The sequence below is a fragment of the Brienomyrus brachyistius genome, chromosome 9 (assembly GCF_023856365.1).
Source record: "Brienomyrus brachyistius isolate T26 chromosome 9, BBRACH_0.4, whole genome shotgun sequence".
NCBI lineage: Eukaryota > Metazoa > Chordata > Actinopteri > Osteoglossiformes > Mormyridae > Brienomyrus > Brienomyrus brachyistius.
This window is the reverse complement of record NC_064541.1, coordinates 1,140,267-1,168,001: the sequence shown is the minus strand read 5'-3', so window position 1 is coordinate 1,168,001 and position 27,735 is coordinate 1,140,267. Positions and strand designations below refer to the sequence as shown.

General features: G+C 47.7%; 2 protein-coding genes and 1 non-coding gene across 9 annotated transcripts; 2 read left to right on the top strand and 1 right to left on the bottom strand.

The window, feature by feature from the left end:
- The first annotated feature begins 392 nt into the window (after positions 1 to 392).
- Positions 393 to 6,710, top strand: LOC125749467 (neuronal acetylcholine receptor subunit alpha-7-like). 2 transcript variants are annotated; one of them, XM_049026749.1, is made up of 10 exons: positions 393 to 687; positions 1,483 to 1,622; positions 1,840 to 1,884; positions 2,088 to 2,197; positions 2,381 to 2,460; positions 3,807 to 3,974; positions 4,202 to 4,396; positions 4,800 to 4,886; positions 4,974 to 5,083; positions 5,398 to 6,710. In XM_049026749.1, the coding sequence occupies exons 1-10, from the start codon at positions 639 to 641 to the stop codon at positions 6,121 to 6,123; spliced, it is 1,710 nt and encodes a 569-aa protein (XP_048882706.1). In that variant the 5' UTR covers positions 393 to 638; the 3' UTR covers positions 6,124 to 6,710. The 2 variants fall into 2 exon arrangements, with proteins under 2 accessions (XP_048882706.1, XP_048882707.1); XM_049026750.1 differs by having other exon boundaries at positions 622 to 687; positions 1,483 to 1,552.
- On the top strand, positions 2,645 to 2,800 carry LOC125749954 (U1 spliceosomal RNA). The gene has a single exon (XR_007400233.1). It is a non-coding gene; the product is annotated as a U1 spliceosomal RNA (small nuclear RNA).
- Positions 6,711 to 12,580: 5,870 nt separating the features above from the next.
- snx27b (sorting nexin 27b) lies at positions 12,581 to 27,379 on the bottom strand. 6 transcript variants are annotated; one of them, XM_049024788.1, is made up of 13 exons: positions 24,214 to 24,704; positions 18,387 to 18,618; positions 17,983 to 18,175; positions 17,315 to 17,379; positions 17,107 to 17,211; positions 16,606 to 16,684; positions 14,744 to 14,907; positions 14,528 to 14,617; positions 14,233 to 14,382; positions 14,020 to 14,148; positions 13,824 to 13,883; positions 13,689 to 13,737; positions 12,581 to 12,686 (listed from the first exon to the last, which is right to left on the bottom strand). In XM_049024788.1, the coding sequence occupies exons 1-13, from the start codon at positions 24,534 to 24,536 to the stop codon at positions 12,619 to 12,621; spliced, it is 1,707 nt and encodes a 568-aa protein (XP_048880745.1). In that variant the 5' UTR covers positions 24,537 to 24,704; the 3' UTR covers positions 12,581 to 12,618. The 6 variants fall into 6 exon arrangements, with proteins under 6 accessions (XP_048880745.1, XP_048880746.1, XP_048880747.1 ...); XM_049024789.1 differs by having other exon boundaries at positions 12,590 to 12,686; positions 13,675 to 13,737; XM_049024790.1 differs by having other exon boundaries at positions 12,605 to 12,712; positions 13,675 to 13,737.
- Between the last annotated feature and the right edge of the window lie 356 nt (positions 27,380 to 27,735).

The following is a 27,735-nucleotide window of genomic DNA, read 5'->3' as shown; positions in this document are numbered from 1 at the left end:
CATGAACATGTGCTCCCCCACCCACGCACTCTAATATAGGGTATACCTGTCCTTATGGGAGCTGCTCATTCACTTCTATGGCAAAAATGCTAACGCTAACTATGACAACCTTAACCATAAGTAACCAAGCAAAATTCAAGAGTTTTTGCATTTTTAACTTTTTCATAGCAGTCACCGATTTTTATAAAATAGAGTTTTCCCTTATTGGGACCATGAAACCGGTCCCCATAAGGGAAAAAAAATGGATATTTATCACGTTATGGGGACATTGTGTCCCCATAAGGATAGGTATACCCGCTCGCACACACACACACACACACCCACATGCCTGCCTCTGCACCCTTGTTCAATCCACCCCACACTGTTCACTGGCTCCACCTCCCACCTCTTTTCTCATTGGCAATCATCGACACAGAGTGGGAGGGAGAGGGGGATAGGGAGAGAAAGAAAGAGAGAGGGAGAGAGAGCAAGGGAGAGGGCTTACTTATATGTTTAGAATTGAGCAGGCTCTCTGTGCATCACTTCAGGCAGCGTGTTGTCCCCGTGTCAATCTCTTTCAGTGCCTCAGTGAGCCTCAGTGAAGAGGTCTCCCGATATCTCTTCATCTCCTCCCTCCCCGTTCAAGCAGTGACAGGAACATGCTTCATCTGTTTTTCTGTGTGTTTGGATTGTTAGCTTTGGTCCCAGGTAAGTGTTTATCTCCATGTTTGTTCGCCTGTTTGCACTCACCCTCTCATCCACATTTTGTTCGGTATGGAGGAACATAAAGGGTATAAGCACTGATGTAGAGAAGGGGAAGTAAATGAGGAACAGTGGTGCATGAACAACATGCTGAATGCTTGCAGGCTACATTCAGACATACATGTAATTGACGTGTGATATTCGGAGTACGGTGAGAGCTGAGTGGCTGCCGGACTAGCGTTAACTTGTGCTTTATCGGTGGAAGTAAAGAAAATGTCCCCGGATGAGGCAGTGATACGTTAGAAACCACCTCTCCTCCATAACCTGGGTTTCTCGCACACAGTGCCTGTATCCAAGCAATCAACAAACAACAACAGACAGCTTACTGTTGAACATGACCGCTGATGGCTTTTTTATTGGCTGGACACCGGACATACTGCAGTGCTGGCAGACTAACAATGCCCTGAAATATTCAGGAGTGGACTGTCATTTGTGATGCAGGTTTTAACATTAATGTTACAAACTGTATTCTTTTATAGACTGCAATCTTGATAGTTAAAGAGCTGATGAAGTGGTTAGTGTCAGTCCTGCTGAACCTTTTCCCGGAATGTTCTCTACCTCCTGCCGTTTATCACCATTGCTCATCAGTTATGTTGTAGTCCTTTCCTCTCTGTAATTCCCATTGTTTTCCATTCCTAAGCCTTTTGATCTCTCTTGCCATTTCTAACCTCTTATATTTTTCTGTTCCTCCCTCCCTGCTCCACCTCTCTTTCTCCATCCCTCGCTGCCTCCCTCTCTCAGCGTCACTGCAGGGACCACACCAGCGGTACTTGTTGAAAGAGCTACTGAAGGACTACAATCCCATGGAGAGGCCAGTGGCAAATGATACTCTCCCTATTACCGTCAACCTGTCCATGATCCTCATACAGATTATGGATGTGGTAGTTGGCTTCTCTCTCTCTAATCCTGTGTCTGTGTGTCCGTCAGACTGTCGTGCCAAATCCTCATTTGTCCGTCCGGTTTCCGCTCTCTCACCAGCAGGAGTGTAAACATAATAGATGGAATGAGAGTATTTCTGAAAGTTATTATGGGGGTGGGGTAGACGTGAGCCGTGGGATAGAGCCTTTACTGAAACCACCCGTTTTCACTTTTTTTCAGGATGAGAAGAATCAGGTTCTCACCACCAATATGTGGCTCCAGATGGTAAACAGATACCCCTCACTATGCGTGAAGCTTTGAGTGACATTAAATATCCATTTACTCTGTGATCTCATATGCAATTGACATGTTATGTGTAGGGGACAACTGAGGCTATTAATGGGATAGAATGAGCAAAAGCTCCTTCAGACACGGCATCCATAAGCAGAACGGTTCTCACAAATGACTCTAAACTGACTGCTCCACAGCACTGGTATGACCACTATCTCCAGTGGAACCAGTCAGAATATCCTGGGGTGAAGAACCTGAGATTCACCACTGATCAGGTGTGGACACCTGACATCCTTCTGTACAACAGGTAAGACCTCAGTGCTACGCTGAAACTCACATTATGCCCGTGGCAGCTCCCTTTACCAAACATAGGGGGGCGCTTTCCTGCATGCTTGCATGGTATCATTCCCACTGCAAATCCTCCTTGGCACAGCCTTCTGGATCCTTCTCCCTTAATGCCTCCCTGCCTCTCCATGCTCTCTTCCCTCAGTGCTGACGACAAGTTTGACTCCACCTTCAAGACTAATGTGCTAGTTAACTCCAGCGGCTTCTGCCAGTATCTGCCACCTGGTAGGTCTCCAGCCTCCCTGCTTCTGTCACCCTTCCTAAGGGGGCGGTGACCACCTACTGTACCAGAGCGAGGACATGTGTCAAGACATTTCTCCTTGCTTGTTATTGCCATTCTAAATATGACACACGCATGGTCAAGCCTTTTATGAAACAGTCATTTTCTGTAGCAGTAGCGGATTTAACTGGATCTCTCTTAAAGGAGAGACGCTACGATATGAAGGTGGCTCACCCAGCGTGACGTTCAACCATTGTACTATGCTGACCCCAGCAGATTCCCAAATGCGGGAATCTAAACTGCATAATTTCTGGTAGTGGGGGACTGCCATGACGGCTGCCCCTGATATTTTTATTTTTGGTGGCCTCAGCTGCAGAGGGGCGGAGAGAGGCACAGGGGGTTAAGTCTCTATACCTGTGGATCAGAAGGTTGCCACTTCAAACCCTGGCCACATCAAAATGGTCACATGTCCGTAGGCACATTGGCTGGCCCTGTGATGTGACTCCCAAACTATGGAGAACAAGATGGGGTAGGCGAAGAGTAGAATTCCAGTGTACCTGTACTCATGCTTGTGCAAATGGCAAATAATGGATTTATCACCCTGGATGGGATATAATAATGATAATAATAGTGCCCTATAACCCTGGCCAGGATACACATCTGGAAGATGGATGGATCAATGAATAAAAATATAAAGAATGTTATAGTGAAAGATGCATCTCCTTGGGCTACCGAGGGAGTTTATTGTGAAGCAAGCTCTCCAAACAGGTTGGAAAGAAACCAGGGATGGGAAGAGAAAGAAGAAAAAAGTACCTCAGAAAGGGAGGGCAGAAGCTCTGCTATATCCAAGGATAAAAAAGGAAGCAAAATGGTGATTTTCATGGCTGGGGCTGGATCGCGCTCCCTCTGGGTCACCACCAAAATACACAGACCCAGAGGGAGACAAGAGACAAGGGTGACTCATTACAGTGGGGACTGGGCTGGCTGTGCACTGAGCCCCCCCCATACATTCAGTTTTTGTAGCATGGCTGTTTCAGGAAGTAGGTAAATAAGTACTGTTTTTAAAAGACTCCTTCACAGCCTCCCCTGGATTCTGCAAACATTTTTGTTGCGATTCTTTCATTGCAATCGCACATGTTCTGGATTTTGCTGTATCTCTGAGGGCCTGGGCCGTTCCCTGTCATCGACTCCACCCTGGTCTCAGCTGGCCCGGGGAGATCCCTGACAGTGACTCCGCCCTGGTCTCAGCTGGCCCGGGGAGATCCCTGACAGTAACTCCGCCCTGGTCTCAGAGGGCTCAGGGCATTCCCTGACTGTGACTCTACCCCCACTCTTGCTCTCCCTCCCCCAGGAATCTTCATGAGCACTTGTAACGTGGACGTCCGCTGGTTCCCATTTGACATTCAGAGGTGCGAGCTTAAGTTTGGATCCTGGACCTTTGACGGCTGGCTGCTGGACCTGCAGATGAACGAGGCTGACATTTCGGGCTACATGGCGAACGGGGAGTGGGATCTAGTTGGTGAGCGTGGACCCCCTCCTGATTAAAGGCCCTCTCTCCCAGCTTCTCTTATTGGCCAGAACATGAACAGGGGAGAACCTCCCCCAGGATAAGTGGTTAGACAGTGGAATGATTTCCCTTCATCAATTTTTAAAATCTCCACTCCGTACTCTTTCTTCCTCAATATCAATACTAACCGGGAAGAACAATCGTGCCATGTTCTCCATACCTTTTTCCACCCTCTGAAGGGGTTCCAGGTAACCGGAACGTCGTGTTTTACGACTGTTGCAAGGAGCCATACCCTGACGTGACGTTCATCATAACCATCCGGCGGCGCACACTGTACTACGCCCTCAACCTGCTGATCCCATGTGTGCTGCTGTCCTCCATGACCCTGCTCATCTTCCTGCTTCCGGCCAACTCCGGGGAGAAGATCTCTTTGGGTGAGAGAGGTGGGCGGCGGGAACATAAAGCAGAACGTGCAGTGGAAGGGGAGGGCCTGCAGATGCTGCAAGGCAGGAAGGTGATGGCGGATGCAGGGGGCTGCTTCGAGCATAACAAATGTGAGCGCTGGGGTTGAATATCAGCAGAGAAGGCAGTGAAAAGCCAGCCTGTTCAGTGTGGCACATTAACATCTGCAGCCACTGTGAATTACACCCGCTGCTTTGATCATCCCTGGCCACGTCATCCTCTGCAGTCTTATTAAACTTTGGCTGCTCAGACAAGCAGAATAAGCATTTCTAAAGCGGGAGGAAAGGAGGATTATGGGTACAGAGATTAGAGCCCCACCCAGAGACCCCACTCAAACATGCCCCTATCTCTCTCTTTCTCTCCCTTTCTCTGTAGGAATTACAGTGCTTCTCTCTCTCACCGTGTTCATGCTGCTTGTTGCGGAGATCATGCCGGCCACCTCAGACTCCATACCACTGATAGGTCTGGGAAAAAAATTCTAGCGATATTACTGGCAGCTTAGTTCTCTTGAGTAACTGACTAATAAGCTTTTGCACCTTGGCCTCGCAGGGCAGTACTTCGCCAGCACCATGGTGATTGTGGGCATGTCGGTGGTGGCGACCGTGGTGGTGCTGCAGTACCACCACCATGACCCTAACGGAACGGACATGCCTCAGTGGGTAGGGCCCCTGCTTGCCGCCTGGCTGCTCGGCCGGCCGCTGCCGTCTCCTTACGGGTGGGACAGTATGGGCTCCTTGAGGTCGACGGCCAAGCGTGTCATGTTGTGTGAATAAGCTGCTGACGCCTTTCTGCATGAATGGTTTAAACTGTCTCACAGCGGCTTTCTCTGTGCTGGCTCTGTAGCTGTCTCGGTATCATGCTGCCGCTGTGTTTATATCTCTGTTTTTCCTCCCATCATTCCTCTCCCTCCTGCCTGTCTTCCGTGTCTCAGCACACCTATCTGTATTGTGTCCCTGTCCCTCTCTGGTTCCAGGTGCAAGTGATCCTGTTCCAGTGGGTTGCGTGGTTCTTGCGGATGAAGCGCCCAGGAGACAGTGGGAACCCCAACAGCCGCACATGCGCCACCAACCTACGGCGCTGCTCCTCCGGTTCACAGAGCAGGAGCATCCCCAACCCCCCCGACCCCTCCCTTCACCCCATGCATACCCAGAACCTCCCCCAGGCCCATAATTCCCTCTCCCACCTGCACAGCCAGTCCAGTACGAACAACAATGGCAACCTGCTCTACATCAGCTTCCAGAACCTGGACGACCCCCCCCTGCTAACCGAGCAGGCCCAGAGGATCGGCACAGTCACGCGGAAAGGAGGTTCTGGAAGCATGGCCAGCAGTCCACCTCCACATATACCTCCGCAGTTCAGCAATCCCCCTACTGCAGCCTCAAACCTTGACACCTTGGGCTGCTCCAGCACCATCTCCAGCAGCTTTGGTCTGGGGGCAGCAACTGGCTGCCTTGGGGTGTCCTCGCCCACAATGGGGGACCCCCGCCTCCAAGCTATCCTGGAGGAAGTGCGCTTTTTGGCCGACCGCTACAGGGAGCAGAGCGAGAGCGAGGTGGTGGTGGACCAGTGGAGATTTGCCGCCGCTGTCATCGACCGCCTCTGCTTGGTGGCTTTCAGCGTCTTCAACATCATCTGCACCATCTCCATCCTGATGTCTGCCCCAAACTTTGTGGAGGCAGTGTCTAAGGACTTTGTCTGACTGAAAAGGGGACAGAAATGCTGCAGCTCACAGCGGAACAGGAAGAGCAAATAAGTGTCGTTGGATATGTGCGTGGGGGGGATAAAGCAAAGAAAAGAAAACTGAGAAGAGCAGGAAGGACTAAATTATCCTGGAACTGATTCAAAACAGACAGAGGGGTTAAATTCCTACTTCTTATTCATATTATGAAAAGACTTCAAATGTCATGCAATTCATTCATGTAATGGGTGAAGACAAAATGATCTTCCACTTGATCCATTCAATAGATGTGGCAAAGAAATACATCCTCTACTTGATCAACCCAATCAGAGGAACCTTGCAGTCCTGACAGGGGCTACGTGTCCAGTCAACAAGAGCATTTGTTAGGTTTCAGAAAACCTGCATGATTGTGTTTAAGAATCAGTACCCTGACGTACCTCCAGTGACTGATTCAGCTGTATTGGATTGTGTGAGAAAATTTCTGCAGCTAGACAGCATTTGAGAATTAAGTCAATCATCTTTTTTCAAAGGAAAATTCTTTTGCAATTGCTTGTTTTTGAGAAACAAACTCCTCCAATGGCATCCAAAAATAAATACCATTTTTGCAAGATTGCGGCTTTTTTCCTTCCAGATCATTTTAGATCCCAAAAAAAATAAAACAGCGAAAAGTGCACTGCAGACAGACATGGCCATAAAGCCGGGTAGGACAGTGATTTATTCCCTGGAACGCTGGCAGCAGCGTTTGAAAGGTCATATAATAAGGGCATGGGGAGATTGTCAGTCAGACCGGTCGGCAATAAAGAATAAATCTGCATATTTGTCTCTATACTAGCCATTGCACGTTCAGCCTATTATACCAAATATGCGTTAGTCAGAACTGCCTGCAACAATAACTCACTTTTATGAGAGGGGGTCAGGGTGACAGCCTGCGTTTTAGTCATAGAAAATTATGATGCTCTTTCCATTTTTGCAAAGACAGACTATTTCATAATGTGCCATGTATCTCAGTCAACACTCAGTGCAGAAGGCAGATGTCTGTATCAAGCTAAATCCCGGCGGTCAGGCCAGTACGGGCATTTCATGTCGCTGTATCTGTACCTCCTACATAAAAATCCCATTCCTTTTCAATTATACATATTGGCGAGCTGGAGCCACGACCGCACACAGATTTAAGGTGTCTGTGAAGGTGCGGAAGGGCTCAGAGCGTAAGAAATGAAAGCCCAAATCACTGGCCATGCTTAGCACGCTTGCTGCCGTGGTTTGGGCCTAAGATGTGGAAATTAAAAGCTGCCCGAGCGGAAACATTTCAGAACGACAGCTGTGGAGATACGGGCATGGGGGTGGGGGGAAATGGGGGGGCGGCGTTTATGCAGGGCCTCTAGCCAGGAGAGGAAGCAGGATTTGATGTCACTGCGGAGAGCAGCGCCGTATGCAGGAAAACGCTGGAAGGCTGGCCGCTAGGACGACGCATTCTGTCTCTAGGACGCGCTGGTTCACCAGCGTTTCAAACCCTCATAGGAGAAGCGCTTTGCCATTAAGGCAGGAAGAGTAATTAATGCATCAGAATTCATTATTCGAATTACAGAGGAATCCACGCTCAGGTTCTGGACCTGCTTCCATATCATTAAAAACCAATCCATCCCATACAATTCTCACCCTCAAGGGCCATTCTTCTTTCCACAGTTAGAGGGAAAAACTCATCCGTTCGTTCAGCAAGAGAGCAGGCATACAGTGATCAATACCATTTAACGCCGGGCCCTGGAAAAATGACCGCGAGGATCAATGTGCCGGAATGAGGCCAGTTTAGATGCTGATTGATAACCTTCCCTGCCCTCCCTGGGGCTGCATCTCCACGATGTGCTCGATGAGATGTTAGGCCAGTGCACTTTGTTTATTGAACTCAGTTTTATTATACGATTACCCAGGGTTGGTTATAATGATGGAGCGCTACGGCGTACAGGGCGGCTCCTGCGTTTCCTCAGGCTAACCGCAAGCCTGCACTGGATAAGTGCCTGGATGGATGGTTGTATAACAGGACAATAGCAAACAGGAGAGTGACAGGCAACAGGGACTGCATGAGATACATTAAGTGGTGTAACTCCTGCAAGTGCATGAGAACATGCAACTTTCAGAATTTCAAAATGCTTGTCAACTGATCTAATTCAAGAGAAAAAAAAATTGTCCAAAAAAAAAAATTTACTTGAAAATATAGGAGACAAGAAAAATTGTGACTATTAGTTACAGTTTTCAAGAATTAGTTTAGATAATGAGCTCCCAGAAAATTACATTATACAAACCCTAAATCTACTAAAAAGTCAAAATAATAGCTTGTTTCAAATTAGGCATTCATCCAATTTTGCTTTCATGTTATCCGGGTAAATACTGACATTCTGGAAAGTCAAATTTCCTCCAACAAGAAGGGAATGAATTTGCAAAGCCTACAGCATTATTCACTGATCAGCCACATCATTCACCACTGACAGGTGAGGTGAATAATTATCTCATTACAATGCCACCTTGTCATTGGTGCCATTAGATATTCGGCAAGTGAACAGTCACTTCTTGAAGTTAATGTGTTGGAAGCAGGAAAAATAGGTAAACGCAAGGATCTGAGTGACTGACAAGGGCCAAATTGTGATGGTTAGATGACTGAGTCAGAAGCATCTCCAAGACAGCAGGTCTTGTGTTGTGTTGTTGGTATGCAGTGATCAGTACCTACCAAAAGGCCCATGGGTAACGAAGGCTTATGGAAGCACATGGGGAACGAAGGCTAGCCCATCTGGTCCGACCCCACAGGAGAGCTACTATAGCACAAATTACTAACAAAGTTAATACTGGCTATGACAGAAAGGTGACAGAACACACAGCTTGCGGTATAGGGGGCTGCGTAGCCGCAGACCGGTCAGTGTCCATGCTGACCCCTGTCCACCTCTGAAAACACCTACAATGGGCAAATGAGTGTCACAACTAGACCATGGAGCATTGGAAGAAGGTGGCCTGCTCTGATGAGTCACGTCTTCTGTTACATCATGTGGACAGCCAGGTGCGTGTGTGTCATTTGCCTAAGGAAGAGATGGCACCAGGATGCACAATGGGAAGAAGGCAAGTCGGCAGCGGAACTGCAATGTTCTGGGCAATGTTCTGCTGGGAAACCTTGGGCACTGGCATTCATGTGGATGTTACTTTGACATGTACCACCTACCTAAACATTGTCTGTATTCCCTGATGGCAGTGACCTCTTTCAGTAGAATAATGTACCCTGCCACACTGCAAAAAAATTTCAGGAATCGTTTGAGGAACATGAACACGAGTTCAAGGTGTTGACTTGGCCTCCAAATATCCCCATCTGTGGGATGTGCTCACTCACACATTCACAGCTATGGGCAATTTGGTAACTCTAATTAACCTTAGCATGTTTTTAGACTCTGAGGAAACCCCATGATGAAACAGGGAAAACATGCAAACTCCACACACGTGAAGCCATGGTGGAGACTCAAACCCTGGTCCCAGAGGTGAGACACAAGAGTGCTAACCACTGTGCCACCCCTCAATAAGAATATAAGATCATAATTTTAAGTCGACACTATCTCAGCAATACTTGAGAGACAAAGTAAGGTTTAATCACATTGAAACATACTGAGCCAGACAGTTGCTTTGCATCAATAAATCAATTTATTTAAAAGAATATGTTACAATTTATTACACTAAGTGACTTTACCAAACTTTTTCAGCTTTTTAAACCATGTTAGCCTTTCACTTACTTCCCCCTGTTTTAGTTCTCGATTTTACTCTACAGTTAAAGCAATTTTTTAAAAATTATTTTCCTTTGTTTAACGCATTTTTGCATCATTTTAGTTCTCGTTTTAAAAGATTTCCCCAAAAACCACCTGGTGAAAATACTGTACAATAAGGATTTTCCATTTTCTTTTTATGTGACGGAAATAAATTAAAAGACTTGGCGTTCAGAGTGGGAGAGCAAGGGCACGGGACAGGCGGGCGGGAGGAGGGCCAGCGACGTGCCTGTGATCCCAGCATCACACTGAACACAGACGCACTCACAGGTACATGAACACACTGAGGCCTCTGCACGCTCGCCGTCGCAGGAAGCCCTCTCCGTGGGGAGGCCCATTCAGCTAACAAGACAACATTCACAGAACAGCACTGAATTCTCAATGGTGGTTAAGGACCAACACTGACATAAACCTACATATTTCCCAAAGATGCTCAGTCTACACAACGGACTGGTTGAAAGGGAAGGATTTGATGAACGACAGTATTAAGCATCTGGATCACTATTTCAGGAGGCGGTGCCGACCTAATACTGAGAATCGCTGGCCGTCTCTGAGAACGTCCTGTACATGTGCAGCTGTGGTCAGACACTTGCAGAGAACTGAGGAGCCAGCAAACACTTAACACTGGACGTGTATGGCCACTTCCCGTTGCCATGACGACAAACCTCGTGAGGGGTTATACAATGAGCGGCTGTTTTCTACATGGATGCCTTGAGAGAGAGCGAACGAGAGAGAGAGAGAGAGCGCGCAGGCAAGTAGGAAATGCAGGAGTGCTAAGCACCTTTGAAGGGGGGTGGGGTGTAAAGTTATGTCAGGGTAGCTTACTGTCTGAAAACTACTTAAAATGATTAACTGGGATTATTCAAGCACACAGGTATAGACACAGCCAGCGGGACCTTCTTGAAGCCACATGCACTGCACAGAATGCAGCACCAACGCACCTTGTGACGGGGAGTGGGGCCCACAAAGGTGTGACCCATTATGAGGCAAGCAGCCTCATGTGTTGGGTGTCTTTGAAAAAAGAAAAAAAAAAAGCCTTCAAATGATGCACTACCAAAGTCCTGCTTATGTACAGAGTTCTAGTACAACGGTTCATACAATGGAGCTGGAAGCGGCCTTGACAAAGCATCCTGAGAGAGAATGAGAGAGAGAGAGAGAGAACAGGGGCCTTTCAGTACGAGTCCAGGACTGCCTGCCACGCCCCACCGTTTGACTGCCTAACCGAACATCCGTCCTGTGTGGCCATCACAGGCACACTATCAGAGGAGGCTACAAATGCCTACATGCGTGCCAAGCACCCACACTGCTGCTGCAAAACAGTCAGGCTGAGCGGTATAAGCGCAAAGCCCATTCTGTACAGCCCTCTGCTGCCCACCAGAGGTATTACACCTCATTCACAAAAACGGAACACTCCATCCAGAAGACAGACATTATATGCTGATCCTCAAACTGCACATTAGTAACGAAAGCAGCTCTGACTCATCTACTGACCACAGCCAAGTGTCTCAGAAGCACTAGAACTTTACGTCGACCATGTTTATGAAGACAGCAAGTGGCACGCTATATTAAATCGCAGCGAAGACGACCTCCCAGGCGGGCACAGTGCGTCCCTTGGCAGGAAAATTGACTAAATGCTTTTGAGTACAAATGATGTTAAAGCAGAAACAGGTTTAGTGAATGAAGCCTCCCAAGCGCATGTCAGAGCCGCTGAAAACTTGCCATCGGTGGCTTAAAAACTACCCTTACCTGCGCGTGGAGTGCGCAGACGCACGTGGAGAGTGCGCAGATGCACGTGAAGAGTGCGCAGACGCAGGTGGAGAGTGCGCAGACGCATGTGGAGAGTGCGCAGACGCATGTGGAGAGTGCACAGACACGCGCAGAGCTCAGCTTCCGAGTGGACAAACCGGGACGCAGCTCAGCAATGAAGACGGTAACGTTTCACTCCCCCCGCTGCTCTCCCCTCAGTCCCACGTTTAATTTACATTTTTGCTAAACCTACAAACACGTGAAGCATCTTCTGAGAGACTGTGAGAGGAAAGCAGATGTACCTCTCCCCCTTTAGGACTTGTCTTGAGTTAGCTGGAGAAAATGAACATTAGTCAGTTTTCCTGCAGTTATAACTATGATCACTCGCCCCCCTCCTCCCATTTCATTCCATCATCTTTTTTATTTTATTGAGCGAGTCCTTCCTCTTATCCAGCATGTGAAATCTGCACCCTCCCCCCAAATGTTCTGCTCCAGCAGCGAGCATTTCCAGTGTTTCACTTCTCCTTGTGACTCGAAGGCCGGTGCGGGCTCATCGCGTGTCAGGTGACTGGTTTTGGGGGGCGGGCCATTATCGCTGACTAATCCTGCGGCGGTTCCAGGACTCCTCACCCAACGGCTTCATGTGGAATCCCCCAGCGGTGGCTGCACTCCATGCCTCTCAAAGTCCTACCCCATGATGCGATGCGAAGTATGGACATTAATTCACTATATATTTAAACCATAGACGACGTCCAGCTCCACCAAACGAGCTCCGAGTTCAGGTCCGAGTGTCAGTGTGAGCGTGTGGGTGTGCGTGCGGCTGTCGCTTGACTTTTTGTCGTTGTCGTCCGTATGAGCGTGTCTTCGGCGTCTCCTGTGGTGCGTCTTGTCTGTCGTGTTTAGGTTCTGGCTGTGATGTCCAGCATGTGTGTGGAGGGGGAGGGGCGGGGGGTGCAGGGGGGGGGGGGGTAGGTGATGGTTAGGTGGTGACAATCTCACCCCCTAGGTGCCGCCATCCCTTCTGTGCCTCAACAGCTGGAAGATATTCTGAAACAGAGATGAGGCTCAGGACACTGCAATGGCAAGAGGGAGGGGGTAAAACTGAGGTGGTCTGATCTATTTCAGGATTGACTACTAACTGTGCTCAGACCACACAAGGGCAACCTCCCAACACATCAGCAGGCACATAGATAAAGCAGATGTATGCTGGGAACCTGCAGGGATGGACGGCAGGCCCACCGCACAGAAGCAGAGCCACCTCGCTGGCTCCCCTCCCCCCATCCTTCACGCTGGCTGCCCAGCTGCCCCACTTTCCCCCCTGCAGCCTTGCTCTTCCCCTACTTCCCACTCACCCCCCTTCCCGCTTGTCCCCAGCGGCCACGGGAAAATCGTGCTACCCTGCGCCACGGTGCTGATAAGCGGACACTTTTACCGGGACATCTTTCCTGCTCGCGGGAGACGCGGAGAGCAGCCAAAGAGGACAGGCAGACGAGCTGGATGGTCTCCACAAACACACAACGCTGCCGTGACGTGACAGGAATAACAAAGCAGCCCCACGAGTTGCGGAGAGCCACCCTCGTTGCTTTTCCACAGGCATAGAGTAACCAAGCCGTTCTGCAAAGAGAGGCTGGCTACAGTGCAGATCCAGCTTTCCGCCAGCAAGTCTGTGAGAATCACCATGTTATGTTAGCATGAAACGCTTGCGGAATCAGCGACTAAATTTGATTATGGATACATTCTGTTCATCATTTCAACAGTACTTTAATTAGGAGTTTGTAAGTTACCCAGAATGCATCAATACGTCACAACATGCAATACTACTGATAAAGAACAAATCGAGTTCTGTCCTGCATGTCGATCAATCAGATGGTGGCGACGTAACCAGCTTGGAATGGTCATGTTTTCGGCATTGCTAATAAGCAGGGCCATGTAAGCACAGGTACGGCTGGGGTACAGCTTGTGGAAAAGCACCAAAGGGTGACACGCGAGTGCAGCGGGGGAGGGGGATGCCCGTCAGAGGCTGACAAGGCCTTACCTTACTACACATACCATCTTTACTGCAGTTTTTGTTGTCCTTGTCAGTGGCCTCTTCTTCAACCTGCAGCAAAAAGTCGAAATTTGAAGTGCGCTTGCCCCCCCAACAGAGATCCCTCAGTTGGCAAATTCTCTGGCATGTGAACTCACCTCTTTCCTCCACTTGAGCTCACAGAAGACCCGCTCGAAACATTCGTGCATGTAGTTGAACTGCGGAGGACCCCCAAGGTAGACGCGAGAAACAAGAGAATGAAAGGACAGGAGGTGTGGTCAATACACGACTCCTAGCTACACCCACCAGAGTGGTGGCCTCGCCCACCCTGCCCCAGTCCCCAGCAGGACTCACGTATGGGGTGAAGATCTTGACCCAGCGCGGCTTCTTCTCTCCACGGGCGTACTCAAAGCAGAAGGCCATGCCCTCCTCATCCGTGTCCCAGCGCTGCATCTCGCTCCATTCAAAGGCGATCACCTGATTCTGCGGCGAGGCCGATACGGCTCAAACAACCACCATCCCTGTGGTCCCCCCCCCCCAATCATCAAATGCCTGGTACATGCCCACCTCCAGTGCGCCCTCCTCGGTGCAGGCGTGCAGCTTAAAGTGGCGGATGCTGATGGCCGTGAGCACGTGGCCCTTGCGCCGGGAGTCACACGCACAGTGGGGAAAGACGATCTCATTGTAGCCTTCGCATGAACGCAGCATGCTCAGGTACTGGAACACCGGGGGGGTGGAGGGGGCAGATGCACAAAAAGTCCAGTAGACCCAAAATGAAATCTGGCCTGCATGCACACAGAAATTTATATCATAGGCCTAACCCTGTGCATGGACCACAGAGGAATGGGGGGGTTCTGCTCACCATTGCCATCTTACGTTGCTCAGCCAACTTCTGCAGCTGATACGATTTCTCATCCGCCTTGATGAATCCCTTCTTCACATCATCAAGAGCCTGAGAATACGGACACATGGGGAGCAGAGCTGCACAATTAGACTCGAGGGTGAGGACAAAGGGCGACCGACCCTCCACCCCACCCTGAAAGACTCAACGCTGTACTGGGGGCAAAGGCAGAGCGACCTGGTGGAAGCAGTAGTTGATGGCCAACTCGTTGTCATTGAGCAGGATCTCTTCCTCAGTGGTGAAAAGCCACTTCCGCAAGGTGAGGCAGGTTCCAGGCACAGCCGAGGTGTAGTTCTGCACATAGAGCTTATGGGGGAATTCGTTGGGGGCCAGCTTGCGTGCTGGGGGAGGAGGAGAAACAGTGGCCGAGCGTTTAGACAGTGCACCTTCGCTCAGAGATTTTGAGGAACAGCTTGGAGATTCATGGACAGCCATGTTTCCTAAATTAAAAATGTAGGGTCACATTTCTGCCTGTCCTGACAATCTGCAGTATTTTCTCAGGCCTTTACAGCCATCCCACGTACCCCAGTACCATTTTGGGCATTGTTCCTTCCCACTCCCCTTAAATACATTTCATCAGCAGCACACATTTTTGGATCCTTGCCCATTACAGGAAACCAAGGAGATCCACTTGACATCTTTAAATTCGACTGAAACTGGAAGCACAGTTTGCTCACAGCCCAAAAGATGGTAAGCTTTCAGATCTTACACGGAGATTTATACAGTCTGCTAAAGGCTGTCCTCCTCTCATAAGAGGCCCCTTAACAAATCCCTGCCTGACTGAGACCTATTTTAAATTAAACAGGGTGAAGCAGTCAATGCTATACTTAAAGCTCTGCTGTGGTAAATGAAATTTAATCAGGTTTTACAACTTTTACTAGCAAAGCAGCACAGAATCTATAATGATCAGCCCCACTGCATGTGGCTCTTCACTCTGCAGGACTGAAATTTAGACACAATTCCCCACGAAGAGTGAACAAGGATTACTGTAGAACTGTGATAACTGTCATACTGAGGCAGGCCATTAGTCTCTATAGCAGAAAGCGTAACGGTACACATATTCATATGTAACATTCGGAAAGGGGCGGATGAGGCCGCACCATTACGCATGCGCACATACGTCCTAATGTGAAGCTGGAAGGTGTTAATGTGAAAAAGTACAGCACAGGTGTTTGTTAAATGCTGCACCATCATGAACATTTATGTTATGCTTTGTATTTTTTGACACTATTTCTGTTGAAGCTGAAAGTTGCTAATGTGAATACAGTACAGATCAGGTTAATTTTCTAAATGTGCACCTTAATGGATAATTATTTTTAGTTCACAGAATATTTATTTTGATTTACTTTTTAGTAAATTTTAGATTTTTATTAGTAGGTTGCAGCAATATTGACGGAGACTTATAAAAGACAGTCATACTTTGTTCGAACCAAACCGTGATTTATATGTTCCGTTACACCACCACTATATTGATATTCAGAAAATAAGAAACAAGCCTGCACAAGTCAGTCAGGTGTTTATAAAAACAGTTTCTACTTCATTCTCCTCATATATGGTCCTTTTTCCTAAGGTCTACCTGCACCTGGAGCAAACACTACCCCATGAAACGAGACGGCATACAGGAAGGCACACTGAGCTGATTGGTTAATCAAATCAGAGCCAGATCGAGCGGCAGCCTCCATAAGCAGCCATTCAGAACCCGAACAGAAGTGACAAAAGCAGCTTAATACTTCTGGGTTTGTTGTGCCTTTCATGCTCTTTCTTCCTTCTTGCTTGATTCAAAGTTTCCGCTTAGCTGGTTTAAAAGTGACTTGAGTCCAAAAACAGAACCAAGAAGCTGAGAAGTGCCGGAGAAGACACAGCGAGCGCACTTCAATGCAGTAAACAGGGCAGAGGCCTGTGTAAGGAAGCCTTGGTGTGGCTCACTGGACACAGCTGGACTCAGCCAGCCTAGCGGGGGGGGGGGGGGGGGGGGGACACCCTGTTCAGAGCTGCCTCTTTGCAGGATAAAGGGTAATAGCACAGTAAGGCGGCCATACCAAAGGAGTGGTTAATGACTTCAAACAGGGCAAAGTAGCTGGCGGTGGTGCTGTCCATCCCAACCTTCATCACCACAGCCTGGAGAAGACACCACAGAGACATACCATTGCACGGAAATGCTGAAAAGCAGAAGTGGAAAGTTTGGGTTCAGAAAGGAAAAACCCAAAACCAAGATTTTGTTTCAACCAACCAGTTCAATATAAAAAGTCTCAGTCCCAGAGTACTCAACTGGTTCGTTGGAGCAAAATCTTAATCAGGATTTTTACTTTCTGAACCTAAACTTTCCATGTCTCCTGAAAAGGAAAACGAAACTCCTCGTTCTCCACACCCATAAGCAAAGTTCACCTGATTAAAAACCAGGATTTACAACCTCTATGGAGACTAAACTGGCTGAAGTCTCACAGAGGCTCTCCCCTCTGGCCGGGGCGGAGTGCCACGCTCCGGAAGGCCGTGCACGATGCCCGATATCGACAGCGAGAGCTCGCTGAGTCGTGGAGTACCTGGTACACCTGGTCCGTGGTGGAGTTCTTGCGTACACGCACTGTGACCGTGGTCTTGTCTGGCAGGGCTATGCGGAGCTCCACATCCGATACACCATTATAGTTCTGCCAGAGAAAGAAAGCGGGGTGACGAGCAGCTGGCAACAAACGGCACGGTCAAACTTTAGGGATGGTGGAGATGCTACTGGGCCAGTGGAGGTGGACTCACTTCGTCGGATTCGGACAAGAACTCCTGCATGATGTCACTCTCCCCTATCACCCGAACAGAGCACACTGCAGGGGAAGCGAGAGAGAGAGAGGGAGAACGCTGAAAGGTGAAATGCACAACCTCGATTTGCAATACTTCTGTGTTTGACCGGCTGTTTGCTGCTGCCGTTTCTCCTTGGCAACAAGCGCCTTCACCTGAGGGCCGTTGAAGATGCACGATATGTCGGCTAGCATATCGACGTCGGCCGTATGCGTCAGTCTTGGCTGATACTGCTACCTGATACTTAGTGTTTAGTCAGTATTCAAAGTCAGAAGAACTAGAGCTAAAGACATACCTATTAAAAGAATGGCAATAACTGTCGTCTTACTGCCCGCTTTATATGACGTAGTGCAATGGTCACGAAGTAGCGACTCTAGTCGGCATCCGGACTGACATACAACTAAATCTGGCTTGTGTGATCGATCCCTTTGTGCCGGTGATGGAATTGGCTCCGCCCCTAGGAAAAACGCTTCAGCACCAGTGTAACATCAGCTTCACTACAAAGGTGTGCCGCTCATGGGTTAGCCGGTTGTCGGTAATAACCAACATATTTTTGCCTAATATCGACCAAAATTCTTACTTGGCTGCACCTGTGCGTGTCACGCTTCCCGCAGGTCCTCCACACCCACCTTTCTCCAGGTACTCCTCCAAGCCACGGCGCCGGGCGTCCAGCTGCTGCTCGGACAGGGAGAAAGGCCACTTGCCCGGGAGCTTGGGAAAGGTGAAGTTGGCGAACTCCCTCTTCAGGTTCTGATGCAGGATGGCGAACTCGCGGTAGCGCTTGGAGCACAGCTGCCTGCCCGCCATGTACACATTGTACACCTGCATGGTGGATCGGAGGGAGGGGCGGGGGGGGGTCGCTTAATGATGGAAGCGAGGGCAGCTCACTGCTGCCTTACACAGAGGCTACTTCAGAAGGCGAATAAAGGGCTGCGCAACTGCAATTACAGAAATGAAATGCCTTCCCGCAGTGGCTGTCTGGCAGCATCGGAACCTTAGTTACTGCAGTTGGCGGCTATGGGCACACACTTACCACGAACTTCTCTGTGTTCTGCTCCACGTGCTTGTACGTGGGAACCGAGATGGGCACGGCCTGCTTGTCACTGTAATCGTAGCAGGACTGAGCACTACCATCGTCCCCTGGGTCCAGGCTATCAGCCTCAGGCTGTGGGACGGACAGCACCGTCAGCACCAGCTCGCGCTCACCAGCCCGGATCAGGTCCACCACCTGCTTGTGCGTGGCCCCCTCCACGTTCACTCCATTCCTAGCAGGAGACAGTGGGGGGGTTTTCAGTATGAACGCCTAATGCTGCAGAATCTCTAAGTGAAGAGAAAAGGCTAGAAGCGAGTTACGACTGCAATATATAACATGCTTAAATGCTGAAATGTCAGAAGGACATTTTAGGAGGAGGCAATTAATCAAAGGGGAAAAAAAAAAAAAATCAAAATCTAGAACCTTCTTTAGACTTAGCATCCCAAAGGTAGCCTTATGTACTGGGGCTCAGATCTGCAAACGGTATTTAACCGACGTGCCGGCAATGCACATCTGCTCCTCTTCATTCAGCATGCCTGGTGGAGCAGCCAGCAGCTCCTCCTCAGGGAGCGCGTGCTGTGGGATGGGGGGGGTCCGCCCATACAGCGGACAGGCAGCACAATGAAGGGGGCTGACATTTAACTCGTCATTCCCTCATTTTGTAATTGCTGCACCCAAAGAGCATGGAGCAGATGATCTGGGAGGGGGAAGCTTAACACAGTGATGACCGCAGTACATCTGTGTGACCAACAGAGCGGAAGATGGAGGCGGATCAGAAAGGAAGACGCTTAGGTCGAGTGTTTCCACACCCGGGGCGCTTGTCGGGTATGTGAGAAATTAGTGGGGGGGCAGGAGAATGCAAGTCAGGCTGGCCCTTTCAGTCCAAAGCAATACAGCCCGACATCAGCAGTGAGATTAAATCCCAGGTGGGACCCTGATAGAACACTTTTATTAAGGCCCTGGGGCAGGATTGCCAAAGGAAAGTCCCGACTGTTTCTACAAATACGCAACTACTAATATTTCATGGAAGTAGACAGGCAACATTCATGCCACTAATGGGAATCTTCAGATTTCATCATTATAAACAGAGCAGCATAAACAGTGAATGCCATTGAATAGCCTGCTACATAACCTGTATGTCTTTCAGCTGCAGGTCAGTTTAATCAGAAACTTTAAGCAGGTAAACGAACACACTACTGCACAATAAGCAGATACAAGCCAACTACTCTCCTTGGATGTTATGCTTGCAAAGCAGAGGGCAAAATGTCTTCACTTTGACATAACACGGCACTGGTCTGGTTAATGGTTTACACAGCGCTGCTCTCATGAAAGGCAAATGCGCAGAGCGCTGCATGTTCTTTGAGCCAAAAAGCTCCAGTGCAGGTGCACAGAGGCGGCATTGACTTAAGCCTCCGTGTTCCTGAATCTCGGTGCCTAACTTTAAACCCGGAACAGAGCCTCCATCACTTCCACTCACGCTGCACTCAATCTCAGACTGCTGTAACAGCAAAGTCCAAATTTCATGACAGACAGTAGAATCCAAGCATGATGACAAACACAGCCAAATACCGCCAGGTCTAAATGACACATCGACCTACAGTGCTACACTGTTCACTGGTCAGCGTTCCCGCGGGTCTCTTAGCATGATGTTCAGAGTGTGTGTGTCTGTACAAAAGTGAGTAGGGAGGCACTGATGCCACGGCCCTTGGCGCTGATGATCTGGGTAGCCTGTCTACAACTGGAGGTATCAACTGTATCCCTGAAAAGGGATACTGCCACACCAGGAATGCTGCTCTTCTGTGGGCAGGAAAAACTGGGACAAAAGGCACCCTCATGCTTCCCTATTGGGGGGAGATATATATATATATATATACACACACACACACACACACACACACACACACACACACACACACACACACACACACACACACACTCTTGTTGGAGTAGCACAGTTAAATAGTGGTGGATTTCTAATTCACACATTATACAACAAGCTACAACACTTTCAACTCAAGAATGACACTTTCAAGACGACAACTCCTGGGTGCAGTTTTACAATATTTGCTGGAAACCTCTGTTCTCAAGAGCATAGCTCATTAATATCAGAGGGAGACACATTCTTCTGTGAGTCAATGGCACGACAAAACACTGCAGTTGAACAAATCAGAGAACACAATGACAAAACAGTCTGGGGTACGATTCCCAAAAGCATAGTTGGTAACAAAGTTAGTAACTTACATAATTGGAGCTATGCAGCTGAATGGGTCAAGCCATGCAAGTTGCTAACAGGACCTTTTGGGAAACACACCCCAAGGGTGAAGGCAGCATTCAAGTTCTGATGGCTGTGGGTACGAAACTGAGCCAGAGCACCGACTATCACACAGGAGATGACAACAGAAAAACAACTTTGCGGCATGTCCCTCATGTAGCTCAATAGAAGAACACTGCCTGGGTGAATGGAGGCAGAGACAGACTCTCCTTTCTCCCCAAAGCTGTGTCAAGGGCTTGCAGGTTTTGGATGCTGGCCCTCCTGCACAACTTCCAGCATCATGTGAATCATTAAATGCAGACACAAGTCATGGGAGAAGTAAGACTGGGGCCCACACCCTGTACTGGCAGACCTGACGGAAAAGGGCTTTAACCAGTGAGTTACTGACTGGGTACCCTCAGCAGAAAAGTAATCAGACATCTTTTTTTCCCTATTGAGTATTTTAAAAACAGGCTTCAAAACTTAAAGTCCACTATTATCATGACACATTTTAACAACAGACATGTGGTTACATTAGTCATTCAAGCACTACAGACTATCAGGTATCCCACACAAACACACACACACACGAGAGTGCTGCTGTCTTTCATCAGCATGCCACTTCAGTTACACATTGTTAGATTGATGCGAATCCCCTGACTAACCATTCAAATGTGCACAATTTCAACACTACCTTAATCTACCTTAGTATATCTGTCTTGAGGCTGTTATGGGGGCTTCCAACACTGAACACGGCAGTCAATTGGTTTGACTATACATAATCAAATGAGGCAGACGTATTTATAGTACATGGGATTAAATAAGATAAACAGTAAGTGTTTCACCCACCAATGGCATGGCAGTCCGCCAAAACTACAGCTTACATCACAAGCCCAGAGTTTCACCTACTGCCTAGTTCACCATAAGAACAATCAGAAAACAATCAAGTACAGTCAGCCCACTGTATCCGTGGTTTCTGCATCTGCAGATAGAAAATATTTGGAGGATAAAAATTGCAGAAAGTTTCAAAAAGCAAAACTTGAATTTACCACGCGCTGGGCATGACCTAGAATCCAGGTAAATAAAGTAATGTGCAAGCATATCCTGCTGACAGAGCCTTAGTCTCTCTCCAGCACTACCCAGAATCCACGCAAATTAAGTGATGTGTAGGTATGCCTTGCTGACAGATCCTCAGTCTCTCTGCAGCACTACCCAGAATCCAAGCGAATGTTGTGATGTGTAGGTATATCCTACTGACAGATCCTCAGACTCTCTCCGGCATTACCCAAAATCCATGCGAATGCAGTGATGTGTAAGCATGCCCTGCTGACAGATTCTCAGTTTTTCCTCCAGCACTCGCTGCTTGAGCATTGTTCGCCTCACGTCCTGTTCGCTACTTGTGTTGTGAGCATCCCGTGTTTCTGCAAACAAAGCAATAACTATTCACATCGCATTAACATTGTATTAGGTATTATAAGCAATCTAGAGATTATTCAAAGTACACAGGAGGATGTGCATAGGTTATATGCAAATAATACGCCAGGACTTGAGCATCCATGGATTTTGGGATCTGCTGGGACCCTGGATCCAATACCCCACAGTGACAGCAAATCATAAGAAATAAGACTACAGAGATAAAGATATGCAAGGAAAATGTAATATTTTATTGACTGCTTGCAGCTCTTCATACTCTTCTAATTCCTTAACTCTATAAAGAAATAAGGGTCTCATCTGAAAGTCAAGATCAGTATTTAAAAGAATCACGTCCAAAGCTCTCAACATGAAAACACAGGCAGACATTTCTATTATAAAGAAAACACTTCCTGAGGACAACTGAACAGCTACAACAAGGTCTGCAGCTGTGTGTGTGCATTCTTACTCTCTTTACAATATATGTCAGTGCAAACCCACAAGGCAAGAAATGATCCAAGAGCAGCCAAAGCTCTGCTTAATAGCTGCCTTGTATTGTGAATTTTTGCTGGAGGAAGCGCTGTGGAATTTCACCAATTCCTGACATTTTGATCATTTTGATAAACATTAAATTATTAACAGCAGACTCCAACATGTATCACGGAGGTATTAAAACACCTCAAACTAGCTTCAAATCTACTTCAAGAAGCCAACGTCCCAGCAGAACGCAGTCACCAACTGAGTGAAAAAACCAGCAGGATCAGACCTAACCGTTAATGACACTATTGAAGCCTGAAAACCAGGGAACCTGCAGTCCACTGGGCCTCGTCTCATGGCTGTCGCCCATCTGCATACTGATGTTAATCTGGTGCCATGTCACCATCCCACAATTAGGAACCAGCCCTACAACATCACACACCACATCAGTGCTTCTCTGAAAGAATCCCTTCATTGCTGATTGGACACACCGCAAAGCTCCTTTTGTATGCCTTTTGCATACTTTGTTTCCATCATTAGCTTCACTGTCCTGCAAGGTCCAGGGCTACGCTATCCAGCCTGTCATTTTCCAATATAATTAGATCCTGCAGTTATACAAGTCTGCGCACAGGTCTCTTCCGTGACACTGGAACGTTTAAAATTCACATTCGTTTTTATTATTAAAATATCAACCAACAACAAGATAGGCAGTGTGTGAAGATATGATCTGGATTATAGCGTGTTTAAGTGCGCGGAGCAGCAGCCGGCTCAGCGTATGTGACCAGAATGGGCAATGGCCGAGCGCCCCTACGCACACAGGACGCCCCTTCATCTCAGCGTAGCCCGGTTCGGCGACTGGGCTCGGCCCGCCGGCTCGTTATGACCAACCTGCAACCTTTACAATCCGGCATTTTATTTTACTTTCTCCTGTAGGACGCAGCTTTCAGCCGCTATCAGTGACCCATTTATAAAAAGCCAGACCTGGTGCTGAGCTCCAATACACGGCGCGTGTGAAGCCAGTCGCCGGATCGTCGTTACAGGGTTAACTAACCCTAACTATGCCGGGCTGTGTTCCCGCCGTGTGTCCAGCATCGCAAACACCTCATACCCGTTAGCTGGTTAGCAAGAGGCGCTGCAGCTAACCGGTTAGTTTATACCTACAACTAGTTGTGGTTTAACCACTCATTATCAGCGCTGGTTATTTTGCTGGGTGTTTAAGGTAAACAATGTCGTTTTTTAAACCACCCAGCCGTGCTGACGACATGACTGTTTCTGGGTCCAGCTGACCTGGTACCTGGTTACAAGCGACTGGTTACAAAGTGCCCCCTGGTTTATTAATATCAGAGGGATCAAGATAGTGCCCAGCAAATAGTAGTGTGGCTGATGGGCGCCGGAGGCTCATCGTATCCGGTAATCATCCACCATGGTCTGTCAGGACTAACCGGGGAGCGCTGACATCTTAAATCAATAAACCGGCACCATAAGACGGCGAAGTTTCGCCGATATTGGCCGCCACGCGCCTTATTTCTAATTCACTTACTCGTTTAGCACGTTAACATGCAGGGACTCGATATCTAAATGAAAACACAGACTGAGTGTTAGCCTTACTACTCGCTAGTTAAGCAGCCAGCAGCTAACTAACACAAGCGGAGGGGAGGATGCGTAGCGGGGCCCGGTCGGCTGACTTACACCTCCAGGATGCGGTCCCCCTTCGAGATGCCGGCCCGGTCGGCCGCCCCGCCCGGCAGTACGGCGCTGACGTGCTGCAGCGGTGCGTACAGCTCGCCGTTGATGCTCCGGAGCTGGCCGCCTTCGCTGACCTGCCCACGGACGTTGAAGCCGTAGCCGGAATCCGACTTGACGATCCGGACCAGCCGCGGGCCTGACGTCACCGTGGTCGCGGCCGGGCCTCCGGTACCAGCTGCCGAACCGACACCGGAGCCATTCCGAGACGATGGTTGAAGCAGCGACGGCACCGCAGAACGAATCTCATCCCCTTCGACCTCGGCCATTTTAATAGTATTTAGCCCGATTCGGCTCGGCTCCTGCTACACGGCGGGACATTAAATACGGCGAACCGAGACGGGAGACAGCAACGCCGTCCGAGACCGCCCCACCATCACGAGACCACCGGCGCGCTTCCCTTTTTCTCCGCCGTCACTTTTTTTTCCCGAGACGGTTTTTTTTTTAACGGATTGCATTATGGGAATTGTAGTCGTTTCAATATGTCCGTCCCTTTCCCGTGTTCCTCGGTTTTATGAGTTCGGTATGTACAATGCACTAAAATACGAGAAAGCCTAAGGCCTAGGCTTTAAAACAACTTCTGAAAATAAAGGGAACTATATATATATATATAATATTTATCAAATATAACAGATATAGCAGACAGCAGTGCTATGCTATATCTGATAAACTATGTTATCATATTCTATTTGCATAGTAAAAATGTTTTAAAGCGTCATTAACAAATAAGTTTTGCAAATAAAATATAAGGGCATCTAAACAATATTAAGCTCGATTAAATTAAGACGACCTGTTATGTAACTTAAAAATGTATGTAAAAATTAATATACGGTCGGTGGGTTTTCGTTTGTACAACATAAAATATTATAGAACATGCTTTCGATACATTTTTAGTTATATACTTATTATTTTTAATAATTAGTTGTGGCATGAATGAATTCGTCATGGTATAATGAATAGCCAAGACCCTTTACGATGTTCTAAAGGCATTTAAAATTAGTCTTATTGCGCCTATTTTTGTATCTTGTTACTAAAGCGGGCTGCAATTACTGTAAAGAAACACTAGGTGGAAGCAACTTCTTGCAGATATACGGGCATTTAATGTAAATGTCTTCTCTTTTTCATTCATACATTTCACCCCAGAATAGTAAATTTATCATCTATAACGTTATAGGAAATATAACATTTTCAAATTACAATGATCTTGGTAAATAAACCAGCTTAAATTGGAACAAAAAGTGGTACAAATAAGAGTTTGTGGACCAAACTCTTCCTACATATAGGGAATGGATGGTATTGGTGGTGATACCTCATATTCCTGTAGGACCTACTTTTATATATTTTGGGTCACAGACTTTTCAAAGTTCTCAAAGCACATGTAGACTGTGCTAGCATGTTTCTACAAACCCTCATTCACCTGCGCAAGGGAAGGTTGGTCCAGTATTCCCCAGCAATGCCAGAATCAGGATTATTATTGTTAATGAAAACTAAAACTATTAGACAATACTGTCACAAACTGAAATCCATCTATCCATTTTCTTTAACTGCTTGTCTTATTCAGGGTCATGGGGCCTGGAGCCTATGGGCACAAGGCAGGGAACAACCCAGATTGGGACACCAACTCATTGCAGGGCACACTCACACCCCATTCACATCTATGGGCAATTGGGTAATCCAATTAGCCTTAGCATGTTTTTGGACCATGGAGGGAATCTGGAGTACCTGGCGGAAACCCCACAACAACACAGGAAGAACATGCAAATTTCACACAGAGAGACTCAAATCCTGACTCCAGAGGTGTGAAGCAACAGTGCTAGCCACTGCACCACCATGCCACCCCTAAACTTAAATAAGATACGAAAATAAACTAAAAAAAAACTACACCTAAATAAAAATGATAAATATTTCTAACTAAACTAACTACAATATAGGAGGTTAGTGGATATGGCTGTAACAACTTTGCTTCAGTAATTCACTGAGTTTTTGAACTAGAGTTCTCAAAATTTTATATGACGTAGCCACATTTGTTTAGTACAAATGCCACAAATTCAAAGCTCTGCAAGAATATCATAGACCTCATGAGTTGATGTCAAACACATGGTGCTCCTTTGTTACAACCTACCGCACTACCAGGATCGGTTGTAACACATGCTGGGGCTGGTTGCAACAATTAGATAACAGAAGCAAAAAACAGAGGCCACTCCATGCAATATGCTTCAGAAATAAACAGACAATCCAGAACATTCTCTCTCTCTCTGTGACTGACCATAACTCAAATACATTTTCTGTTTGATGTTCCATATTACTGCCGGTTAATATTCAAACTTTCTGTCCTAAAAAACAGTGGATTAGAAAACCTGAGTATATAAAACGTTTTTCAATTTGTCTGACACTTATGCTAGCCAAGTCTGTTCTGGTTTCCAGTGGCTGACTGGTCATATGCTTACCTCACGTGGCGAGTCAAACCTGTTGCTTGAGTCAAATAGTCAGCCAAGATCGCTGAACAGCTGCACTCTTAGCTTCTGCAGTGATCTGTAGTATCAGCTCAGGCTTTTGTGCCAGATTCCATCTGCCTTCACAACTGATCTGATTGACTTGCCTTATCAGATGCTTTTTTAAAAACACTGGCAAATACACCTCTGTCAGTCTTTCTTTTCCACTGCCTAGGTATTCTGTAAAATTATTAAACTCAAGAAAGTCTTCTAAGTTTTACGTAAGGTGGTGGAGGTAACAGTTTTTTAAAGAAGTTAACAACCCACCTACCCCTGTCAGCTATTGTTTAGCTAGCTGTATTAACATCCATCCATCCATTTTCCAAACCGCTTATCCTATTGGGTCGCGGGGGGTCCGGAGCCTATCCCGGAATCAATGGGCACGAGGCAGGGAACAACCCAGGATGGGGGGCCAGCCCATCACAGGGCACACTCACACACCATTCACTCACAGCTGTATTAACATTTTGGTTTGAAATGATCAGGGGAAAAACGCAACCACAATTTAATCAAAAATCGTTATATGATTTTATCTGCCACAGTTTACGTACTAAACACACATAATCTAGAAATTTACTTTCTTACCTCAAAATCCATTGTTTCATTCTCTACAGAATCAGCATGTGGCTGTTTCCAGCCTAGACACCCACCATGTGGGATCGGGGGGGGGGAAGTGGGTAAAAACTGCACAGAGTGTGAGTGTAGTGCTGGGCCCTGTGTGTGGCACTCCAAGGCCTTGGCGTCAGCTGAGTGGGAGGGCATTAGTGGGTCTCTCTGTCACTGCCAGGTAGCCATCCGCAGATGTGTGCAGAACCCAGTCCAGCGCTCTGAACTCAGAGAAAGGTCAAGGTGTGACTGGGGTAGGCGTCAGGCCCTCCTGCAGAAAGGATGTCAGTCAAGTGTGTACATGTGCATGGGACATACAGTACGTGCAGTGTTTCCTTTATGATGATTAGGTACTTTGTGAACTTAAAAA

Coding starts and splice junctions, on each gene's coding strand:
- snx27b (XM_049024786.1), bottom strand. CDS start 24,536: ATGGCCGAGGTCGAAGGGGATGAGATTCGTTCTGCGGTGCCGTCGCTG. Junction 13,884..14,019: donor TCAAGATCTTCACCCCATAC/GTGAGTCCTGCT, acceptor GGTCCTCCGCAG/TTCAACTACATGCACGAATG. Junction 13,738..13,823: donor AGCTCAAGTGGAGGAAAGAG/GTGAGTTCACAT, acceptor TTTTTGCTGCAG/GTTGAAGAAGAGGCCACTGA.
- LOC125749467 (XM_049026749.1), top strand. CDS start 639: ATGCTTCATCTGTTTTTCTGTGTGTTTGGATTGTTAGCTTTGGTCCCA. Junction 3,975..4,201: donor CGGGGAGTGGGATCTAGTTG/GTGAGCGTGGAC, acceptor CACCCTCTGAAG/GGGTTCCAGGTAACCGGAAC. Junction 5,084..5,397: donor GAACGGACATGCCTCAGTGG/GTAGGGCCCCTG, acceptor CTCTGGTTCCAG/GTGCAAGTGATCCTGTTCCA.